The sequence below is a fragment of the Xenopus laevis genome, chromosome 4L, assembly GCF_017654675.1.
Source record: "Xenopus laevis strain J_2021 chromosome 4L, Xenopus_laevis_v10.1, whole genome shotgun sequence".
Taxonomy (NCBI): domain Eukaryota; kingdom Metazoa; phylum Chordata; class Amphibia; order Anura; family Pipidae; genus Xenopus; species Xenopus laevis.
In genome coordinates, this window is record NC_054377.1 from 60,517,739 (window position 1) to 60,539,915 (window position 22,177).

General features: G+C 39.0%; 1 protein-coding gene across 3 annotated transcripts in view; it reads left to right on the forward strand.

The window, feature by feature from the left end:
• znf469.L (zinc finger protein 469 L homeolog) overlaps nucleotides 1-21,994 on the forward strand; it is a 97,042-nt gene extending 75,048 nt beyond the window's left edge. For all 3 annotated transcript variants that reach the window (XM_018257991.2, XM_018257990.2, XM_041590207.1), the window contains exons 4-5: nucleotides 1,143-1,213; nucleotides 7,487-21,994. In XM_018257991.2, coding sequence (XP_018113480.1) covers nucleotides 7,684-19,953 — 12,270 coding nt within the window. In that variant the 5' untranslated portion in view covers nucleotides 1,143-1,213; nucleotides 7,487-7,683 and the 3' untranslated portion in view covers nucleotides 19,954-21,994. The remainder of the gene's footprint in view (nucleotides 1-1,142; nucleotides 1,214-7,486) is intronic.
• Nucleotides 21,995-22,177: the final 183 nt, after the last annotated feature.

The following is a 22,177-nucleotide window of genomic DNA, read 5'->3' on the forward strand; positions in this document are numbered from 1 at the left end:
TATCCTTCGATCGATGGATTAAAATCCTTCGAACTGTTCGATTCGAAGGATTTAATAGTTCGGTCGAACGATTATTCCTTTGATCGTTCGATCGTAGGGATAGCGCAAAATCCATTTTACTGCGACGGTCGAATATCGAGGGTTAATTAACCCTCGATATTTGACTCTAGATAAATCTGCCCCTAGGTGTTTGACTCAATATTGCAGGGAAATAAAATGTACTCAGGGTATAAGGAGAAAGAGGGATTTTTAAGGAATACTGAAGGCATGTAAAGCGGCCATTTGCATAATTTTAAACAAGAGGGACAAAGGCTTTCATCATTGAACCCTGCAAAGATTTTTACAGATCGCCTCATAGTATACTGAAAGAAATGAATTAAGTTGCAATGGATGTTTGCTTGCACTGCTTGCTTGTGAAAGAGTTAAGCTGCTGGATCTTTAGGTTCATTCATTGACACAGAATTCAGTCCCAGCCACAATCTGTTTTAGGGAGTTGTCATTTCACAGAAGGAAGCCATTTCTTGCAGGCAAGCACTAAGTTTGGCAACTGCCCCACACTCAACCTGCTGCTGTTTAACTTACAGGTCTTCGGTTACAAAATGGCTTTCATACCCATAAACTCATTATAACATCAGTTCCCCTTGCCCATGTGCATTACAATAGTATATCTATTAAAATTAGCACATAGTATTCCAGTGATTGGTCCCACTGATAAATACACGTGCAGCTTGCTGCTTAGGTTGTATAATCCGGCACCTACTGAACTTTTTATGCTCCCTGCTGATACCAAGTAAGCATGGGGCCTAAAACAGATTTTATGCTCAAAATATAATTTTTTCAGTTGATTTCATTAGATACACCTTAAAAAGTCCAAGAGCTTGTAGATACACCCCAAAAGCAAAGATGACTATATAAAGCCTGCTCCAGGCCTGTGCAGCAACTGGAGCTAAAAGTTGCTCCTTCATTGAAAATCATCTAGAGATTATAGGAAATAAATGCAGTAAAACATAAGCTCCCAATCATGAAAATGCAACACAACAAAAGCAACAAGGCAGTTTAAATGTTGAATGTTTATTATGTTAGGTTTTGTAACAATACATAGCTTATCCATGCTAATGATTGCATTTGAAAATATTTTGCAGGTCTGTTTTTCTGCAAGTTTGGAATTCCCAGTCCCCTTCTGAACGTCCAAATGAGGGAGCACACCTATAAGGTATACATCATATTTATCGTTAACATTAAGGTGGGACGGGCACGCTTGCAGCAAAATATTTTTGCCAAATACAGGTATGGGACCTGTTGTCCAGAATGCTTGGGACCTGGAGGTTTCCGGATAAGGGATCTTTCTGTAATTTGGATCTCCATACCTCAAGTTTACTAAAAAAAAATCTTTAACTTTAAATACACTCAATAGGATTGTTTTGCCTCCAATAAAGATTAATTATACCTTAGTTTGGATGAAGTACAAAGTTTTGTTTTATTATAGAGAAAACGCAAAATGTTGAATTATTTTGATAAAATTGAGTCTACGGGATATGGCCTTCCCTTATTGAGCTTTCTGGATAACGGGTTTTGGATAATGGATCCTATACCTGTATGGTGTTTCCCGCCACTGCACACACACACACACATATATATATAGTTATATACCCTGATCTATAGCTACACCTTGTAGTATATCAAGAGATACAGTATGTATGCATGATGCTATTTATGTTATGCACCATAATCAAGTTTAACCTGCAGCTTGCACCAGAAACTGAGACATATGGCATATACTATAATCAGAGGATATTTACATCTTGCAACTTAACAGGAGATTAAAAGATTTGCCATAATAAGACTACATCTACAGCTTAAAAGAGTGAGAAAAATTGCCAGCACTCAAACTCAGCCTATGTGAATCCCTTTAAATGCATTTTACAAAGGTGTTAGTCCCACATTTTTTCCAAAAGCTCATGTGCCACATCAAGGCCCCTCATGAACATCTACAGCTAGTAGCATAGGAGGAGACTCCATAATCAGGCTACATGTACAGCTTGTAGTACAAAAGGATACTAAATTGTTTGTCCGCACGTCTACAGCTTTTTTTTCTTTAAACAATATATCTCTGAGACTGAATTTCTTAATGGAGGTGTCCATGACATGGCCAGAATCTGATGTAGGACCAGAAAATCACAGATTGAGTTGCTTCTTGTCAGCTTTTACCCACTTCGTATATCAGCTGCTCGTTTTCACTGTGTGATGCTTCCTTCATAGTCATGTGGTGGAGGGTTGGATGAAAGATTATGTGACACTTGCTATATGATTATGAATAGCATGGATATGCAGCTAGAAACATTTCATTATCATACTTAGTTTACGCAATGCCTTATGTTCTGCCGTGCCAAAGTTTATATCCTGTTACTGCTTTATCTGTTTCCTATCTTCCCACTCCTTATGCAATTCTTTCAATTTCCTAAATGCTTTTCACACTTTGAGGGGAAGCACAATCTGCCAACTGTTTCTTTCTCTTATTGTGGGTGCTATAAAATATGTATTTTTTTTTAAACATTTGGTGAGGTTTAACTGTGTTTTCACGCGTTAACTTTCTTGCATTGCCACCTATGTTTAATATGCACAAAGGATTCTTCATTCAAACTGTTACATGCATAAGCAGAGTAAATTATAATATTTGCATGCATTCTGCTTTTATATTAAGGTTAATTTGAACGCTAATAAGTAAATATGAAGTAAGGATTCTCTTGATGGTCATGGAAATGACCTCCACAAATCTTTAGTGCCCAGATATTAAAAATGAAGTGCATCATTTTCTGAAATACAATTTAACAGTAAATGGTCACCCACAACTGAAACTGGAACTTTTGTAGTAAAATGTATCTGTGAATCCGGCTGAATGTGTGCAGTGCTTTTTGGTGGAATAAGTGTCCATCTAGTGGCTATTCTGGAACATTACATATTAAAATGGATAACACAACAAAACAGCTAATCCCCAGCATAGGTACAGCCCAACTGCATTGAGTACCTATTGGGCTGTATTATTTGTTTATTCATAATGCTCAGCACCAGATATTGTAATGAAGACAAGGATGCTTTATTAGACAGTAAGCAAGACCACTCATCCCAACTGAATACCCGAGGATGATTTGGAATGCCGACTGTGAGTCATTCCTAAACCTTAACATTAGTGCCCAACCTCCCTAATGCTCTTGTGGCTGATTGGAAGCGAATCCCACCAAGAATGTTCCAACATCAAGTGGAAAGTAAGCCTTCCCAGAAGAGTAGAGCTTGTTATAGCAGAAGGATATACCCTTGGTTTCAGAATGAGATGTTTGATAAGCAAGTGCCCAGCTCTGTTTGGTAATATAATGTACAAAGTGAAGATATTTGATATATTATAGTAATGCAGTTGCTATAAAGAGGACACTAAAATAAGAAGGATGCATATTTAAAAGTGGAAATGTCTTTGAAAGCTGGGTACCTTCAAGAAGTAAACAATTTTGAAAATGCACACTAGGGATCAGTGTCAGACTGGGTGTCCAAGGCCCACTGGGGCCACCATCTTAAAGGCACCTGTTGGGCAAAAATATTATCCCCAACCAAAGGTGGGGGCAAATAGAGTTGGGGTAACAGTAGTTGTTTTTTTTAAAATGGCAGCGCTAAGACACTCATGTGAGGGAGGTCCCGGTGCGAGCAGCCATGTGGTACATAGCGCACAATGCACTTCTTATGTCATGAGCATAATGAGCAAGTTGTGGCATTCGCTCATCGTGCACATGCGTGTACCCCAACATGGTAACTCGTACCTGGAGCTCCCTCTCAGTGCAAGTGGCCTGGTGCTAGCGGGGGACAATTTTTTTTTTTTAAAAAAAAGCTACTGTTACCCCCAACCGGAGTGTGGGCTCTATTAGCGCACACCTTTGGTTGGGGATAAAAATTTGCCCAATAGGTGCCCTCTAACTCTAAGGACCCACAACCATCACCCCTTTGTGAACTCTCTCTCCTGGCTCATGGTTCGTAGCCAGCTGGGGGGTTGCAGACAGACCCGGACTCGCAATCTATGGTTTCTGGCGAATGCCGGAGGGGCTGCTTTATGGTGCCATAAAAACTCAGTATTTAGTGGGCTGGTGGTGGCTGATTGGGGCTCTATGTGGGCTGATAGGCCCTGGCATTTCAGGTACACAGAGGTCCAATTTTAATTCTCAGTCCAGACCTGGTTGCAGATCTCAGCCAGCAGTAGGGTGGAGTGGTAGGCCTCAGATCAGCAAGGGGTGTGGGGGGCCAGCAGACTCTAGACAAGAAGGAAGGCATTGGTTCCTCCTGGATCGCAAATTCCTGCCCCACCATGTACCTCCATCTCTCTCCTCCTATTGGCCCTGCAGTTCGAGTGGGCCAGCAATGTGGTGTGGGAGCCTACAGACCCCAGGAAGCAGGAGGGAAGAAGGCATCAATGTTCGGTTGAGAGCGCCCACGACGGCCAGGACTCTCCGGGTTTTTTCCTGGTGCCCTGGCAGCCCAGTCTGACCCTGCTAGGGTCAGCTGTGCTCTAAACTTAATTCAGTCCAGCAGTTGTATTCATTCTCAGATTATGCCTCTGGTTCCCAAGAGCAGCGACTGTGACAAGATACTAAAGATGTTAAATGATTACTTATAGTCGGCTACAGTCATTCTCCTTCATTTTCCCATTCCTTTGCCGAACTTTTTTTTGTTTCTAACCTTCTCATTATTTTATAATTGAACCCAATCACATTATCATTTACAGAGAGACAGTGATACATAATCTTGAATAGTGAATGAATGAATGGGATTTTATTTTTCATCTGAGCAGGAATTTTGATTACACAATCTGGGCACAGAAACCACAAGTGATCCAGTTGCAAACATTAATTCCATGGGTTGATATATGCATGTCAAGATAACATTCAGCAAACCAGGAAACTTAGAATCGCCACTTCCCTGCATTAAGGGCCCTGGTAAATTTGTCTTGTGACATGGTGAAATCTGACTAAGACAGCTACTTTGTATTTACATAACATGGATGTGAGATCCATTTTGGACTTTTTAGCATTGCAAATTATCCATGCAGTTTGCCCAGTCTTGACGTAGAAACTCGTATAACAACTCTGGTCCCTGACCTTTTTTTTTTTTTGCAGTGAGCCACATTCAAGAGTTGAGGAGCAACACAAGTATAAAAAAACTTGAATTGTACTAAAAGGCCTGTGCCTAGAACTAAATTGGTTGCTCCAGTGCACCACTGAATGCTAAAGGCAGAGCTTTGCGTCTCTGGAATGGGGCACAACGTTTTGCCTCTGACAGTAGAGAGCACAGATAGAGCAAAGTGCATTGTGGGCAAACAATGTGGCTCCTTTATCAGAAATCCTGTAATGGAAATACTTCATCATTATGGCCTGACATGTTAAAGACCCTCGGGATTTCAAACGACTTCTTTATTCAGTTGCATAGCCACAACTGCGATAATATGGTCTAGATTGAGGCTGTCTGTATTAGCTTGGCTGAAAGCCCTTGCAAATTTGAAGAGCAATAAATGGACTGTATAGTTGTGGCTGGATTTCGTTTAAGTGGTGGATTGTTGTCAATTTAATATCGTGCATGTTGATTGCCTGCGGATTCAGCTATGTCGGCTCAGCAGGGAGTGAATGATAGCTAGCAGCTGTAGGAATAGCATTGACTTGGAGTTATATATCCACACGAATATTGGTTTGTCATAGGAATTAAGACTAATGAAAAGGCAGAGGGAAAGGGTGCATATTTGTGCAGCATGATATAAAAGATGAACTACTGCCAGTAACTGCATCCTTTTTTGTATGCAGAAATCTAAGGTATTTGCTTTAAAACCACTTCCATAAACAGTTCCCCAAAGGACCATCCATTTCCATGAATTCTGTTGTAGGACGAACAGCACCATTTCTAATTCTAAAAAATATTACTAACCAGCATGTAAGTAAGTTTCAGCCAAACTACCAGAATCTGCTGTTGGAATACCCAGTACAGAACAGTGACTGGATTCGAATCCATTATTGAAGCATATCCTAAGGGACCCTGGAAATGTTCATGCAGAGCAATGTTTCCTTACCTTGGGTCATTGTCAGAACTACACGTCTCATTCCAAGAACCATGGGGAAAGGAATTGTTTTGCACAAATATAGACACTACGAGGATGTCTAAACTAGGGGTCTTGAAAGTCTGTTGCCTCCATTGTTATTAGTATTATTATTGATATTAAAACCCTGTATCCAGTGGCGTAAATATGGTGCACCTACTCGGCCCTCCACCTGTCAGCCCACCTGCCCAGTCATATCCCTCTGCTTCGAGCAGGTTAGAGAATGGCCGGGGAGGGGGGGATTTCTTAAAGCTATAGAGGAAGCAGACCCCTCTGTCTGCCCCCCCCCCCAGCGACCACAGGTTCTGCTTCATCTATAGTTACACCACTGTCTGTATCACCATTATCATTTAAAAGATGACAGAGACAGAGATTGTTCACGTGACATGATATAAACAAATGTTCTGAGCTTAGTGACACCAATATGCAAAAAATATTATGGAGCACACAGGCATTCTGTCCTTCTGGCTTGTAAATTTAGGCTACTGGAACACTGGGTGGATTCTCGGATAAACGTAGGTGGAGAATCAGACCAACTTTCTAATGTGCCTGTAGCCAGACCCACTGTTGATCCGGGTGCAGGCGCACAGAGCGTATTTCAGCTCCAAAACACAAGAGTATGCATTTCAGCACCAAAATCCGCTCCATGTGCCTGCAACCAGGTAGACACAGTGGCTCTGGTGCAGGCACATTAGAAAGCTGATCGGAACGTAGAGACTGAGTATCTGAGAATCCACCTGGTGTGGAAGTAGTCTGATGGTACAAAATTCAGTCCAGATCTTCTGCAAGGCTCAGTTACAAACTACTGAAATATCCAGTAATGCTCCAGAACTCATTGTGCTTTGGCAAATGACAAAGTTGTAATGGATTGGGTGGAGATTTTGGGTACTTGCCTTCACAACTTTAGGGATGCACAGCTGTGTAGAGGCTTTGCATGCTGTGTCTTCTATGATTAATGAGTTCCACATTAAAAAAAACTGTAATAATGATAATCCATTGTTGTGTGGCTTTAGATGCCTCTTTGTAAATGTTTTTCTGAAATTGTATTACAGCTGCCATGGCTTAAATTATGTTTCCATTTTTTTTTTATTACATAGTCTTGGTGTGATTTGAAAGTCTGAATAGTAAACATGTAACTAAGCAGAAAAATACGCTTAAAAAAATCACTGGAATGGAATATTTCATTTTTTTGTGTACTAAATAAACACTGAAAGAGGAAACATAGCAAAATAAACTAAACATATACAAGATAAGATTGTTGTGTTCATTTCTCTAAGAACAAAAAATAACATTTAAGGACAAATAAATAAGGTTAGTTCCATTTTGCAGATCCAATGTACTTATCTATCTTTTCCTTTATTTTAGGTCTCCAGTTTATATACGGAAGGTGATGCTTTTCTAGACACTCCGAGACACAAGAATGAAAGGGAAAAGAAGAGTCTTGGTTCAGTGATCCGAAAAGTATCCTAAAGAATGATTGGCCACAACCCACATGTGATAAAGATGTGCAAATCTAGGGGTTTTGCAAAGCATCAAGCTGTCCACATCTTCTGAGTTGAATCATGACGGGAGAGACAAAACATGTGTATGCCATCAGCACCAAGGAATCAAACTGCAAGGACTCTCAAAGTGGCTCAGCCTTTGAACAGTTCAACAATAATGAAAGAGTGATCTCTTCAACTAGTAGTGCATCAGACACTTGTGGAAATACCTTATCTGGTTCAGGAAACAAAGCATCTCAGTTAAATGGAAGGGACAAAGAGACACATAATCAGAGGGAAGCTATAATAAGACCACAAAAAGCAGGAAAGATTGATTTCAAATTATTGCACAACAGACCAAAATTTTCTACTGACACTTCATGGACTAACAGTAGAAGCAATGCACTTTCACCCACAGGAAAGAGTAGGGGGAAAGATAAAACAAGGCGATCTGGAAAAGGAGACCGCACTCAGTACCAGCTATGCAGACTTAATATTACAAATTCAAGACCAAACCCTACCATTGGAATTGCCTACCCTCAGCAACAGGTAACACCGCCTAAAAAATTAGAAGTTAATCAAGGACCTATCGCAGGAAGTTACCGCTTCCATGTCCCCAATGTACCTGAGAGGGAGACAGAACTACAGCAGAAGGACCTTAGCTTCAATCGATGTTTCCAGGAGTCCAGTCCAAGCCTTACCTCCACCAGTTATACCTCAGCTTCAGTTTCTAGGGGTCACCCTGGATTAAAACTTCAGCCACCGCTGGGCAACCTTCATGAAACTTCCGGCTCTAATGTTCAGCTGCATTTTTTAGAGTTTCAACAGAATGGAAACTCCTGGCATCCCTCTGAAAAAAACTTTTCAGGAGCTAATAGCTATGGTGTCTCAAATCAAAAACGTTGTACATTTTCCGAGGGCAAGAAGTCAGACCCTCACTGTTTTGGATCCATGCAGTATCAGTATCCATTTCAGCCACTGCAGGAAGCAACTGGTAATACATTCTGCAACAATGCTGGTGGCCAGGAATTTGTTGATGTCTCACTGTCAGTAAACCAGTTAGCACACAATGCGTTCTCATTCCAGTCATCATCAAGAGAAGGACCAGATGATCCACAAAGTAATGGGCCTTATAATGGTGTAGACAGAAGGACATATGTGCTTCCTTCCCCACAAGCTCCATTTTTACATGTACAGCAGGATGCTCAACATTCACCAACTCTTCCATGTTACACAGGAAGGAACGAACATAACAGTGATCACAATGGTGCTATTATTTCCTCTGGTGCTATAACTTCCTCTGGTGCTATAGATCAAACCCAAAGCACTTTTCAAGAAAGTCAGTCTGTATTTAATAATGATGAATTAAGTTTACATAGTAATGGTATGCCAACATTAGGCAGCAAGAGGCAGCCTCCGACTAAAGACTTTGCACCCAGTCAAAAACTTCTGACTTCAGGAAATGCACTAAGAAGGAATATGCCACAGGATTCTCTAAATCAAGTGCACTTCCCTAGTAAAGGCTATAGCAATGGAAACACAGGATCTGCACCTTTCGATAAAAGCATTTCCAGATTACCTCAGACTTGGGATGCAGGAAGTAAGACATTCCCACCTATGGACCAAAATTCTGCGTCTTTTGCAAATTCTTCTGGAAAGCTTGTACCCTACCAATGCCAATCCAATCCTGATCAGAGACAGCAGTTAAAACATGATAAGATTCCATGGCAACAAGTCCATCTTATGCCTCCAGTGACGAGCCAAAATCGTCTGGAGTTGCAAAGGCAAACTGGAAACCAAAAACGTATATATCCTTCTTCCACTACTGAGTGGGACAATAACAATATAAAGCAAAATAGTTCAGCGGAGTATCACACAAAAAAGAACCTAACAGTCGAGGGGTTCTCTACACAAAGAACTGATGGAATTAGACAGAGCTACAGCTTTGGCAATGCTGTAATGTATGACAGTGTAAAAGATGCAAGTCCACAAATATGTGAGTCAAGAAACAAAGGTGTGTTGTTCGGAATAAACCAACAGGTACAGCACGCCCCATCTGCAAGAAAGAATAACAACCAATCAGGGAATTTAGCAGCAGTCTCTCCCTGTGAATCTCCACTTCCTTCACCTGTTACTAATGCAGTCTCTGGAAGCACCTGTTCATCTCTTTCACCGATGTCTAGTAGTCCTCTGAATCCCAGTTCTGATGAAAGTCAAAAATCTACACTTAACTTTTCCCCATATTTCCATCAGCCATGTCCTCCAGTGGAAGGAAAACCTTTCCATCTCACAGATACTTTAAATTCTAATTCTCTTATGTACCACCCACCCGAGGCTATGAAACAATTTAGTTATTTAACAGAGATATCCAAGGATGAACATCTCTTTAAAAATACACATGAAAGTCAATACACAAAACAAAGCAATGGTTCCAGCAATGATTGTATGGAGAACTTTGAAACTGAACCTCCTCCACCTCCTCCTTACTCTGCCCAACACTTGCTAGCCAATTCACTCAGCAGCACAAATTTGGACCAGTTGAATGTCCTTCTTACATGCAAACAGTGTGATCAAAATTACAGCAATTTGTCTTCTTTTCTTGAGCATCGTCAGTATTGTAGCATGAATTTTAATCCTCAGAATGATTTGAAGGATCCCCTACGAGCTTCTGAGGTCAGAAAACAAGTTGTAGATCCCTTAAAGGCAACTCAGACTACTTCAGGGCTCTCTAAAGGTCCACTAGAGATTCAGCAACAACTGATTGGCTTCAACAAAGCAGTTGATTATTTTCTTGAAAGTGATGCCAAAGGGGATTTCAAGGATGAGTCAATGAAAGTTAATACATTTCACAGCTTGACATCAAATATGTCTTTAACATCTTGTGACACATTAGAAATGGATGATGCCAAACTTGATAGTCTAATCACAGAAGCATTAAATGGATTAGAGTTTCAAGTAGAAAATGCAGAAATAGACAGCAGTTTCATTGATGTTTTTGTTGATGATGATCCATCTACACCAAAGGCAGTGGCATGTGGTCAGGCCTATAAATTAAAAGAGCCCATTGAACACAAAAGAAAGCAAACCAATGTAAAAGAAAAGCAAGGTCAATCTAAACAGACTCAATACATCTATGAGGAAAACTCAGACATAGAACATTCATGTAACCACAGGAATAAAATAAAGAGACAGAGTGAACAGAAAAATGCAGAGTTTGAGCCAATTCACCCATATTACTTTGAAAAAGATAAACCAGATATTGTAAAAAAGAATCCAGAAGTGCTGGAAGATCATGAACTAGTCAAGCAAGGTAAAGATGAGGAGGATTTTAATTCAGAACTAAAAGGGAAAATAAGCATAATTAAAAATGACCCAGAGATTTTATATGACAACAAAAAGCACCATGATTCTCAACGAGGGAGAAACAAAAAAACATCTTTGCCTGATTTCTCCATGATTGAGAATCAAAAGCCACATATGCCAAGCACTAAGGAGGTAAAGAAAAAGAAATCATACAATGGAACATGGAGTAAAGAATTAATTCATAAAATTGTACAGCAGAAAAATAAGCTTCATAAGCTTCATGTGAAAAACAATAAAAATGGACAGTTTTCTTTAGTAACAGAAAGACATTTTCCTGCAAATAAAAGCCATCCATTTGCGGAATATGACTACATTTCAGATTCAGAGGATGACAGTTTCATCTCTTCTTCACCAGAAAAGAGAACACCAAATGGCAAACTAAAATATGCTTTCAATCGTGACCATCATGGAAGAGAATTGAGGATAAAAGCCAAAGACCCTGTTTGGCGGGTGGGAGAGGCTACACGATTTCAATTAAAAAATAAAGATTTGAGAAATATGAAGAAAGACATGAATAGGATTAGGAGAAGAAGCAGTCAGTCTTCAACCAGCAGTGACCAAAGCACAAGTAATTCAAGTGAAACAGGTTCAAGTCCGAAGAGCACTGAAAGAACAGATTCTGAATTTGAGCAAGATGCATTAATAAGTCATCATGGCTTGGATGTATCCACCCGGAATATAGCTATAAAACCTCTATGTAAGGAATCATTACCAAAGACAATGAAATCTCAAATGGATTATTCCAAAGGAACCAAAAAGTTTGGATCGGCTAGGTTTCTACTTGCAGGCTCGAAGACGTATCAAGCAAAGTTAAGTAATTCCACAAATTTTGAAGATAAAAGCAAATTACAGAAAAATGATGAAAATGAATGCTCCAATAAAAATAACTGTGTGAAAAGCACTGACAGTCATTATATCAAGAAAGCAGCTGATGAAGAACAAAGAGTAAGCTCTTTTCATAAGGCTGTTGTCGCCAGCACCTTATCACAAGGGATCCATCCTCCAGATCTAATACAAAATGCAAAAATATTATCACAGCAGTGTTCTTCCTTTCAAAAAGATTCCATTAACTTCCAAGAAACAGAGCTCAAGGATTCCACCTGTCTTCCTGCAGAATTTAAGCCTGCATTAAGCATGGGTTTCTCTGATGCTAATGACAAATATATTAAAGAAGGACTACATAGTGATCTCAAAGACTTTGCTATAGCTGGAGGCTGTTACAGTGCAGATCCTGTAGAACTTATCTCAACAACAAAAAATCAAGAGACTTATACCCATCATAATCAAGCATTCCCTGAACATACAGACTTACCCAGTTTTTATGATAACAACATTTTTTGTAAAACTCAAAACCTTGCATCCCAAATGGGTCAGGAGTATCTTAATCAAAGTTCTCTCAAGAGCAACAATGAAACATTTGAGCACAAGTCCTCAAATTCACCACCCTTCCCTTCAAAAAACAATGATGAGAACAAGTTATCATCGACACTTTCATTTGATTCACCCTCATTATTTGCTGAGTTACCTATGTCAGAGTTTGGATCCCCATTGTACACCAATGCTCAACCTGCAAAAGACAGCTATGTTGATTATATTTGTACTGATGATCAACTAAGCAAATCAACAGGCTTTGAACAGCAGTATCCCCAGTTTTTGCAAGAAAAGAGCTGGGACATAACTGAAGAAGCCTCCACAATAATATGTAACGACATGGCCCATTTTCAAGTTTTAGACAGCCAAGATACTGAGAAATACCATGAAGTACCTGGCTCATCCAGACCAGTTTCCCTGGCCTTATCAGAAACAATTACAGATTTCAATACAGCATTTATAAATACCATATCAGAAGATGAATTAGAAATCAAAAGGTTAGTTACAGAACTTGAAAGCCAACTTCAGACTAATAAATTGCACAATGAGGCAGCTTCTCAGATGTGTTTAAAGAATCCAATCAGATTTGAACTTCCTGATTCGTCGGCCCAATTTCAAAACATGGTGGTAAGTTCAGCTGAAATTCAAAGAAAGAACATGTTTTTTAAGGAAACTCGTGCAAACAAAAATGAGATTAATTGTTCAGGAACTACTGTCAGTATGAAAACCAACCTTCAAGATTGTCAGCCACTTGAAAAGGTTGAAGAAAGCCGTGGGAATGTCAAGAGTCCTTGGACTTGTTCTGTACAGTTTGACACATTTAATTCCAAAAACCAGTGTCATGAACCAAGGCCACATGGTTCATTTAGTTCAACAGACAACTGTAGCCAGTATCAGTTACCACTAAATGTAGGCTTACAAGAAGAACTAAATTCTCTGCCTAACATAATTATTTCCCCTACTGCCATGCCTGATGTATCAAAGGATCAAAGTTTTTCTGAAAATGACGTAGTGCTAAAAACTGTGACCACAACTGACTGTAAGATTCCTGAAAATTATGACAATAAAACTACAAAAATTGATTCCGTACAAAACAACTCTAGCCAAGATTTTCCTAACAAGCAGCAGCTAGATGACAACTTTGATGATCCACCAGAACTGGAACCATTTCACAGTGGTCCTGAATCATTTCATTTGCAAGGTAGTAATGCACCTTTATTAAATATAACAAACACGCCAGAGAATAAGCCCATTTTATCTAATGAGAGACTACCCAGTTCATTATTTGGATCTGATAGCCCTGTTTCAACAGTACAATTAAGATGTAATGAAAACAGCTCGTGTAGGAAAGAACAATCTCCAGAGTCTGTCAGCTGCAGAAAACAGTTAAGTATTGAAAAGACAAACCAAAGCAACTTGCTTCTCCTTGACATGCCAGTTCTGGTAAAGGAAGAAAGTGCAGTTTCGGAAAAATTACCAGTTGTTCAAGAATCAACAGATAACCCATTGCAACAGCTCCAATTATTTGTTGCAAGGACAGCCAAAACTAACGAAGAAGAAATGCTGATACCATGCTTTCCATTGTTGTTACCTACAACCTCCCATGCAGGGTCTCAGTCAGAAATGGAAAGTGATTCCTTCTATGTTGCTGAAAATGCATTATCAACTTCTACAGAGGCTTCTGAGACCTGCATCACAACAGCTGAGCTAAAAGAAACACATGACTTATCTGAAGCCAAAAAACACTCAACTGTTGAACAGCTCCATGCACTGGAGAGTGAGGAACCATGCTCTGAAATACTTCATCAGTCATTAAGCAGTACAACACCAAAAGAAGGTGATTCATGTCATAACTTAGAAAATAAATGTCAAGATGTTGTCGATGTTGTAATGGAGTGTGGGTCACAAGGCCATGAAGACAAGGGCCTTAGTAATGGATCTGAAAAGCAGATAAGAAAGACACAAAAGGTAGATAATCAGAAACCATCTGACATAAATGAAAACAACATAGCATTGAAACAAAATGAACAAATAGATTCAACCTCTTTCAAGTTTATAGCCGAAACTGATGCATTTACAGTTTCTTCAAAGAATACATCTACTGCAACAAGCAATACAGATATACATTCTCATTCTGACCTTCAACATGAAGACTATGTACTGCCGTATACCATAAATACAGACATACAAAAAATTTGTAAAGATACAAATAATCATGAAGCTTTTAAGGCTTCCAAAGATACCCCTGTTTTTTTAAGCCCAGAAAGCCACTTGAAGGATATGAATATGGTGAAAGAAAAAGACATTTTCATGGGAAATGATGAAGTCAGCAAGTGTACCACTACAGAGTTCAATATAAAATCAGATACATCTCTTTATGTTGAGGAACCATCTGCTCACTTTCCCTTGCATCACGGTCATCTGAAAGCATTGCAAGAAGGCAGCCTTGAATATCACATTCAGCTTCAAGACATAAATGAGCATTCAGTAAATTCACAGTTTGGCTTTGATGCCTTCGCTCATATTCCTGCGGATGCTTCTGAACAAATGGTCTTTTCAGCAACAGATAATGTTTCATGCTCTAGAGACAATAAAGTGTTAGAAAGCATAACAAAGTGTCAAGTAAAAGGTGAAACATCGCATTCTGAGGATGCAAAAGCCCATACAATTGACGGGACAGATGCACTTATTTATACAAATGAAAACAGGTATGCTGACTCTTCTTTGGTGATTTGTCCGACACAGCCAACAAAACTAAAAGACTTAATTTCACCAATCTCTAAAGAAAACATACCATCTTGCTTTTGCCCTGACCTATTATGCTCAAGCTATAAAGAACACCTGACTAATCCTGTTGCAGATATTTTGCTCAGGTGTCATTCAATGCCTGCCAGTGATGGCTATCCAATGTATACTGAAACTGATAACAATAAGCAATATTCAGCCCACCAGACCCAACTTTTTACAGAAGACTTGGAAATTATTAGAGAGTCTTCTATGTGTGGCCAAAAGGATGAAAATATCACATGCAACTGGAGCAATACAGCTGAAAATAGCCATATAAACTGTGAATTACACAGTGAAGACAGAGAAGCACCTTTGACATGTGACCTGATGGACATTGCTGAATCGGAGTTTGCAGGCTTAAGAAATCAAGAGGCTTTGGGAACAACAGATGCAAGATTAATTCAGTCTGCCAAAGACCCAGCAATTATTGAAAATGTTAATACATCTGTTGAATCTGAAATAAAATGTACCAGTGATATGGACTCGGTTATATTGCGCATTCTGGATTGTGATAAGAGCAAAGAAATATTAGAAAGCATTGGCATCCCATCCAGAAATTGTCATATTAAAGACAAGAAGCCAACTGCAATGTCACTGACATGCAATATATGCTCCATATCTTTTAAATCAAAAACAGGATTGACAAGGCACAAAGCTGTTAAGCATAACACAAAAAATGATGGGTCAGTCATACTGCAAAAAGAAATTCCAGCAAGTGAGACCAGTTCTGCAATCCATAATTGGGGCCATGAGGACCAAATTGGACAAAAAACCTCCAAAACCTTAATACACCAAACATGCAACACTGACTCGATTGCTCATAATCCATTCACAGAAACCCAAAACCAAGAGTGTGGCCTTCCACATCCATATGTGATCTCCAATGACAGTGCTTTATCGTCAAAATCAAAAGGGGGCAAAAAGGATAAAAGCCAATCTGATACCCTTGATAGTTTGGAAGATGCTTGCAAAAAGAAACTAAATGGCAAGGTAAAAAAGAGGAAAGCTAAGCTACCTGTGAACAAATGCACTGATTCTCAGGTTCCCTCTGATGATATTTTGAACATGCTCAAAACAAATCTTTTAAAGGCAATAGGTCAAACAAGTAGTTTTTCTTCCAATGAAGACAAAAATGCATGGAACCAGCCTTCAAAGAATGATAATCAGCAAGTGGAAAATGGTATTGAAAATAGTTTGGCAGAGCCATTTACTACCAAAACTTTTTCTGTTGAGGCTGATGAGGTGATGAGGATTGCTATAGATCTTCAAAAAAATGGATCTGTTATACTTGGTGAGCAGATATGGGAAAAAGATGCTAATGAACAACCTGAACAGGTAGGAAATGATGTACGTGATACAGAAATACCATTAAATGAAGAAACTCAGTTTAATCAAGAGTCATCCATAAATGACTTAGACATGTGTTTAGAAAAGAACCTTGATGTTAAAGATATAGATTATTCCAAAAAAGACCTGCTGGAGTCTGATGCATCAAAGGAAGCAGATCAAGACCTACATAGCTTGTTTGATGATGATAACACATTTTCCCAACTTTTTCCAAGAGATGATCATTTTATCAGAAGAAAGTGTACCCGAGTCTATGGAAAGAAGGCTAAACGACAGACACCTCCATTTGAACCAGACATTAAAAGTATGCCAGAATCAACCCATACTTCTCATGCTACAAACTACACATGTAATTATAGAAATATTTCCATAGACTCAACGTTGATCTGTGACAACAACTCTAGTATAACTGCAGAACCTCATACAGATCACACCAGTCTAGTGAAGACAGGAACTGATATAGATGAAATAAGAATAATGCCAATATCTCCAGTTCATTTGATGGAAAACAATCATATGCCTTTGCTGCCTGGAGAAAGCCAAAATATAACAGAGGGAAATGTATGCTTTGAGGACAGCCTGTATAATTCAGTTGGAGGATCTAAAGATTCATTTGCACCAATCAGAGATTCAGAGTTGGAAGGCAAGTATAACAGCAAAATGTCAGACAATACAAGTCTCCCAGAGTTTCCTACAATTGACATGAAGATGCTTAGTGCAAAGTTTGACATGAGTGAATTGTCTTTTTTTAGTGCTTGTGGGGATGATTCTGACCAATCTGATGTAGAGACTCAAGATGTAACAACTAATGGAGGTCAACAAAAAAGAAATTCCAAAAATAGAACTGGTGATAAAAGACAGGCACGACATCATGGTAATATAAATATCAAAACCAAGGATAAGCAATACAAATGTAAAGTGTGTTTCCAATGGTTTCTAACATTGGGTGAACTGGATTTCCATAAACTGACTCATAATCCATCACCTCCACCGACCTGCTACATGTGTGTTCAGAGAAAGTTTAGTTCCCGAGAACAATTACGAGATCACCTAAAAGAGAAACATTCAAAAAATAAAGCGGGCCTCTGGATATGTGGAATGTGTTTAAAAGAAATCTCCGATGTCTGGATGTACAATGAACACTTACGGGAACATGCAACACAGTTTGCTAGGAAAGGTCAGGCACAGAAATCAGTGATAGGGATACCTGGCTGCTTTTCTGAAGACAGTATGGTTAGGACATTCCTAAGCACCTTCATTTATAGAACACCCAGTAAGTCATCCAAGACAACTGATGGGGAGGACAAAAGTCCATCAGTCAAAAAACAAAACCAAGCAGAGCAAAAAGATGATGATGACCTAGTGGTGGAAAAAGAACAAGTGAGGAGTATCCAAAATATTACACCTGCTCCAGTCCATGTAAAGCTCTCGGTCAGTGCTCCTTTGGAAACTACACAAAAGAGTGACACAGTTCAGAAAAATGTATCAGTTCACCCCCATTGCAAGGATCCTTCCAGAGATTGCCACCATTGTGGAAAACAATTTCCGAAGCCATTTAAGCTACAGAGACACTTAGTGGTACATAGTTTGCAGAAAATTTATTTATGCCATAGATGCCCCAATTCTTACCAGGAGGTGCAGGAGTTAAGGAGTCATCTTAACAGCAAGCATCAACTGGCTGAAGAAGAGATTGAAATAAAGCACACCACCCTTTATGCATGTGAATTATGTGCAGATGTCATGCATGTGATAAAGAAATCCTTCATCTGTAGCACATGTAACTACACATTTTCTAAAAAGGAGCAGTATGATAGGCACATGGAAAAGCATTTAATTGGGGGCAGTATGATCTTTAAGTTTCGGGGAGTCATGAGACCAGGCACTTCAGGAAAGGAAGTCAGAGAGAAAAGAAAAGAAGCCATTACAAATGAAAACATCCCGCCCCCCAAAAAAACTAAAAATATTAGTGAAAGTGAACCAGACTCACCTCCTGCTTTAACCTGTTTTGATGTTAAAACCAGCGGAGGTCAATCTCCTTATTCTGAATTTGCCTTCTCATCCCAATTAACATTAAACACAGACTTGAGCAATAAAAGTGAAAATGAACAAGATATTGCAGTGAAAATAGAATATATGCAGGTCGATATGCCAACAATCCATGAAGAAAGAATCATGGATGACAGTTTACTAGCCATGGGAGCACTATGCATGTCACCTGTTGTTGATAATCTAATGAAAACCAGTGAAGATAAAGAAGACAAAGAGGAAGATATTGCAACTGAGATGATGAAGAGTTTAAGTGCTGAAATTGTCTCTTCTACAGCAAAATGCAATAAACCCATTATGAAGGGTGAGGAGGATGGCAACAAAGAACCTCCTATTTTAAATATAGAATGTCCAAAAATAAAGAAAAAGTTGATCTCATCTATACAAGTGGAAGAGACAGCCAATGTCCCAGAACTAGAATGCCAACAAACTGGCACAGATGATGGGTTTTGCCAATTCCTCTCCAATGAAGCTGCTGAACTGTCTACATCAAACAAAGATATGTCTGTTGAAGACAACTCCCACAGTGATGTTATAAAGACTGACAAAGAAGATACCATTAAATCAGTTCCAGTGGAGGCAGATATCTCTGGCTTGATTCCCAAAGAAAAGGCAATGATTCCCGAAGTACATGTTTCCTTAAAAGATTCCAAAAGCCTTAAAAAGAGCAGATCAGCCAGTCATATTACTAGCAAGACTGTCAGTCAAATGGGTGTTACAGCTGTTTGTGATGAAGATGCAATAAAGAATTCATTAAAGCCATGTACACCAAAAGCAAAAAACTTACTTGAGACATCTTCTTTTGCTAAAAAAGAAATGAACCTTTCAAAGCATGCAAGTGTGGATACAATCAAACCTTCTGACAAAGTAACGGCAACTGAGCTCTCTAAGATGCACCCAAAGAGCCGCAAAGAGCACAAGATAAGTGGTACTAAGGCATGCTCTGGCTCCCAGGAGAATCTTTCTGGTGATGGAAAAACAAAAAAGCTAAAGCTACTAGGCACTGGAAAGACAGAGACTATCGGGAACTTAAAGAAACCAGAGTGGGCATATGGTCTTTCAGCATTTTCAGAGCTCAAAGATGAGGCTCTTTTAAGTCGACACCATTCCAAGCCAAATTCAGGAGGTACCAACAGCCAGTTTAAAAAAAATATGATTGATGCCCACAACCAGAAAAAACAGAACTGTAAGTTGAGTAATGGGGAGTACAAAAGCAAAAATTCACATATAACAAAAACTTTGCATCCGTTTGCTCCAAAATGTTCCACTTCCTCTCCAAATAGCGTTTCGAATAGGCGCAGACTGGGCCCAAACACAAAACCCACTGAGCCATTAAACTACAGGACTGCTGAATCACAGAACAATTTGTTAAGTCAACTATTTGGACAAAAGCTTACTAGCTTTAAAATTCCTCTTAGAAGAGATGTAACAGACTGAGACTGTTTGAAATAGGCACTGTTGGCAAAAAGGGAAAAAACTTGGACTCCCAGAATTTAAAAAAAAATTCAATTTTTTTTAAAATCGTTTTCTCATTTGAGCTTAGCAAAACTTGCACTGCAGTGTGTATGTAAAATTGTTTCCTTTATGTGCTGTAATATACTTCAGCGTCGCTGATTTCTCATGCAAATGTGGGTTATTGATTTACATTTCTAGGAATAGATTTGCATTGGGTAAACGGAGGTCCCCAGTTTCCTAATGCCGTCTAGACTTTTCCTTAGTACTTCAACAAGTACTGAGGTTATAGGCATCTTCCCAGAAATCGAATCCTCCTATGTTTCATTTGTTTTGCACAAGTCAATATTTCTAGCTCATTTTAACATAGCTCCCAATCTAGTTACACTTTAACAAACATTGAGCAGGTGACATAAATATGTGTGAAAAGTTATGTGGTCTGTTTCATGTTCCTTTGATATCAATGTTCAACATGCTGTTCTCCAGTTCCTGCTAAACTAGAATTCCAGCATCTCCATGCTGGAAACATCCATTCCATAGCAACTGGATGGACAACCCTATTGTAACAGCACTTTTATCTAGAAAGGGGCCCTGCCATGTCTAAATGTTTAATAATCAATATATGCCATTCTAGAAGATTTATAATGCTGCTTTTTAGCTTTTAGAAAATCATTTTTGTGAAATGAGTGCAGGGATGGGTAACATGTAGCCCTCTAAGTGTGTTGCTGAAATACAGCCCTTGGTGAACCCATCAACCGTCAGAAGGCCATATGTTGCCCAAACCTGGATAAGTGCACACATTGCATTGACTACTTCAGTCATTGCCCAAACACACTGTAGCAACTGTATCCTAAAAAATATGTTTTGCTGGGAAGATTGCAGGTATTTGCAGCTGCAGCCTACATTGGATCCAGTTAATTCACAATATATTAGGATAATCCCCTACATAGCGGTATTAGGCAAGTGAAATGCACTTGCTCTGGGCAGGAAAATATCTATTCTAGCCTGTCCTTAGGCGTTTCTCATGTACTCGCCAACACTGGACTGATGTGGCGTCCCACAATTACACATAACTATGCTTCGGATTCCGTATACATTTCCTAATAGATAACGCATATTATCCAGTTGAGAATATACACGACATTGTTTGTATTATTGCTATTATTTTTATTATAATATTTTTTTTTCAGCTAAGCCTGTTTTGGGTTTTGTTCAATAATGTATAGTTCAATCCAAAACGTTCTATTTCCTACTGTGTATTGTTCCTAGTATCCAGTTTCTGTGACCACTGTAAATAACCTGAAGGTATCAGTATTTTGTAAACACTGCATAATGTAACAGAGAAACTGTGCAATCTCGGCTGCTTGTAACCCATTAACACTTTCACCGCTACATAAGCCTGTGACACTGACGAGTTTAAACCTTTCATTGTTTACTCCGTGCTCCTGAGTTTGAAGGATTTATCATGCAATCCAATAATATAACTTGCTTGACAATCTTACTGTAACGCCCCCAGAATCCTTTGCTTTCCAAACGATGGTGCTATTTGTTCATAGATCAAGTAATGTGAAAAGAGACTGAAATTTTCATTGTCCAGTGCCGGTACAGTGTTAAAATCACTCCACGCTCTATCCGACTTTGTTTTTTTTATTACTTAAGAATATATAAATATATAATATGTCAGAGATTGGAACTCAGGTGCAATGTACGTTCACCCTGATTCTACAGAACACCTCTATCCAACAGGACCATTCAAGGCACTGATGTAGCGTCAGAGGCGTGAGTACTCTGCACAGATCCTAAGTAACACAAAACGCAAAGCTTCCTCCTGTTAATATGTATCATTAAAGTGCATTTTTATTGTATAAAAAAATATTCTACTTACTTGGTGCAATGCGTATTTCTAAAGATTTTATTTTGATATTTTTGTCCATAAAGCAGAAAGAGCATAATGCCTTTTTATATTGTAATTTTGTATGGCTTAAAATGCCTCTTTATAAATGTTTAATTAAAATATGAGATGATACCATGTCTTGAGTCTTACTAAGCATGGAAATGGTGCCATGATGAATGTGTTGGGGGTTTGCACTTTATGTTTAAAGGGGGATAGTCTCTGAAAAATAAATGTGCAAACAAAGAGCACTTTGACATATATTCTTTGGAATGAGCCTCTTTTAGTCTGCTAGTCTTGATCCGCATGAGTGTCCAA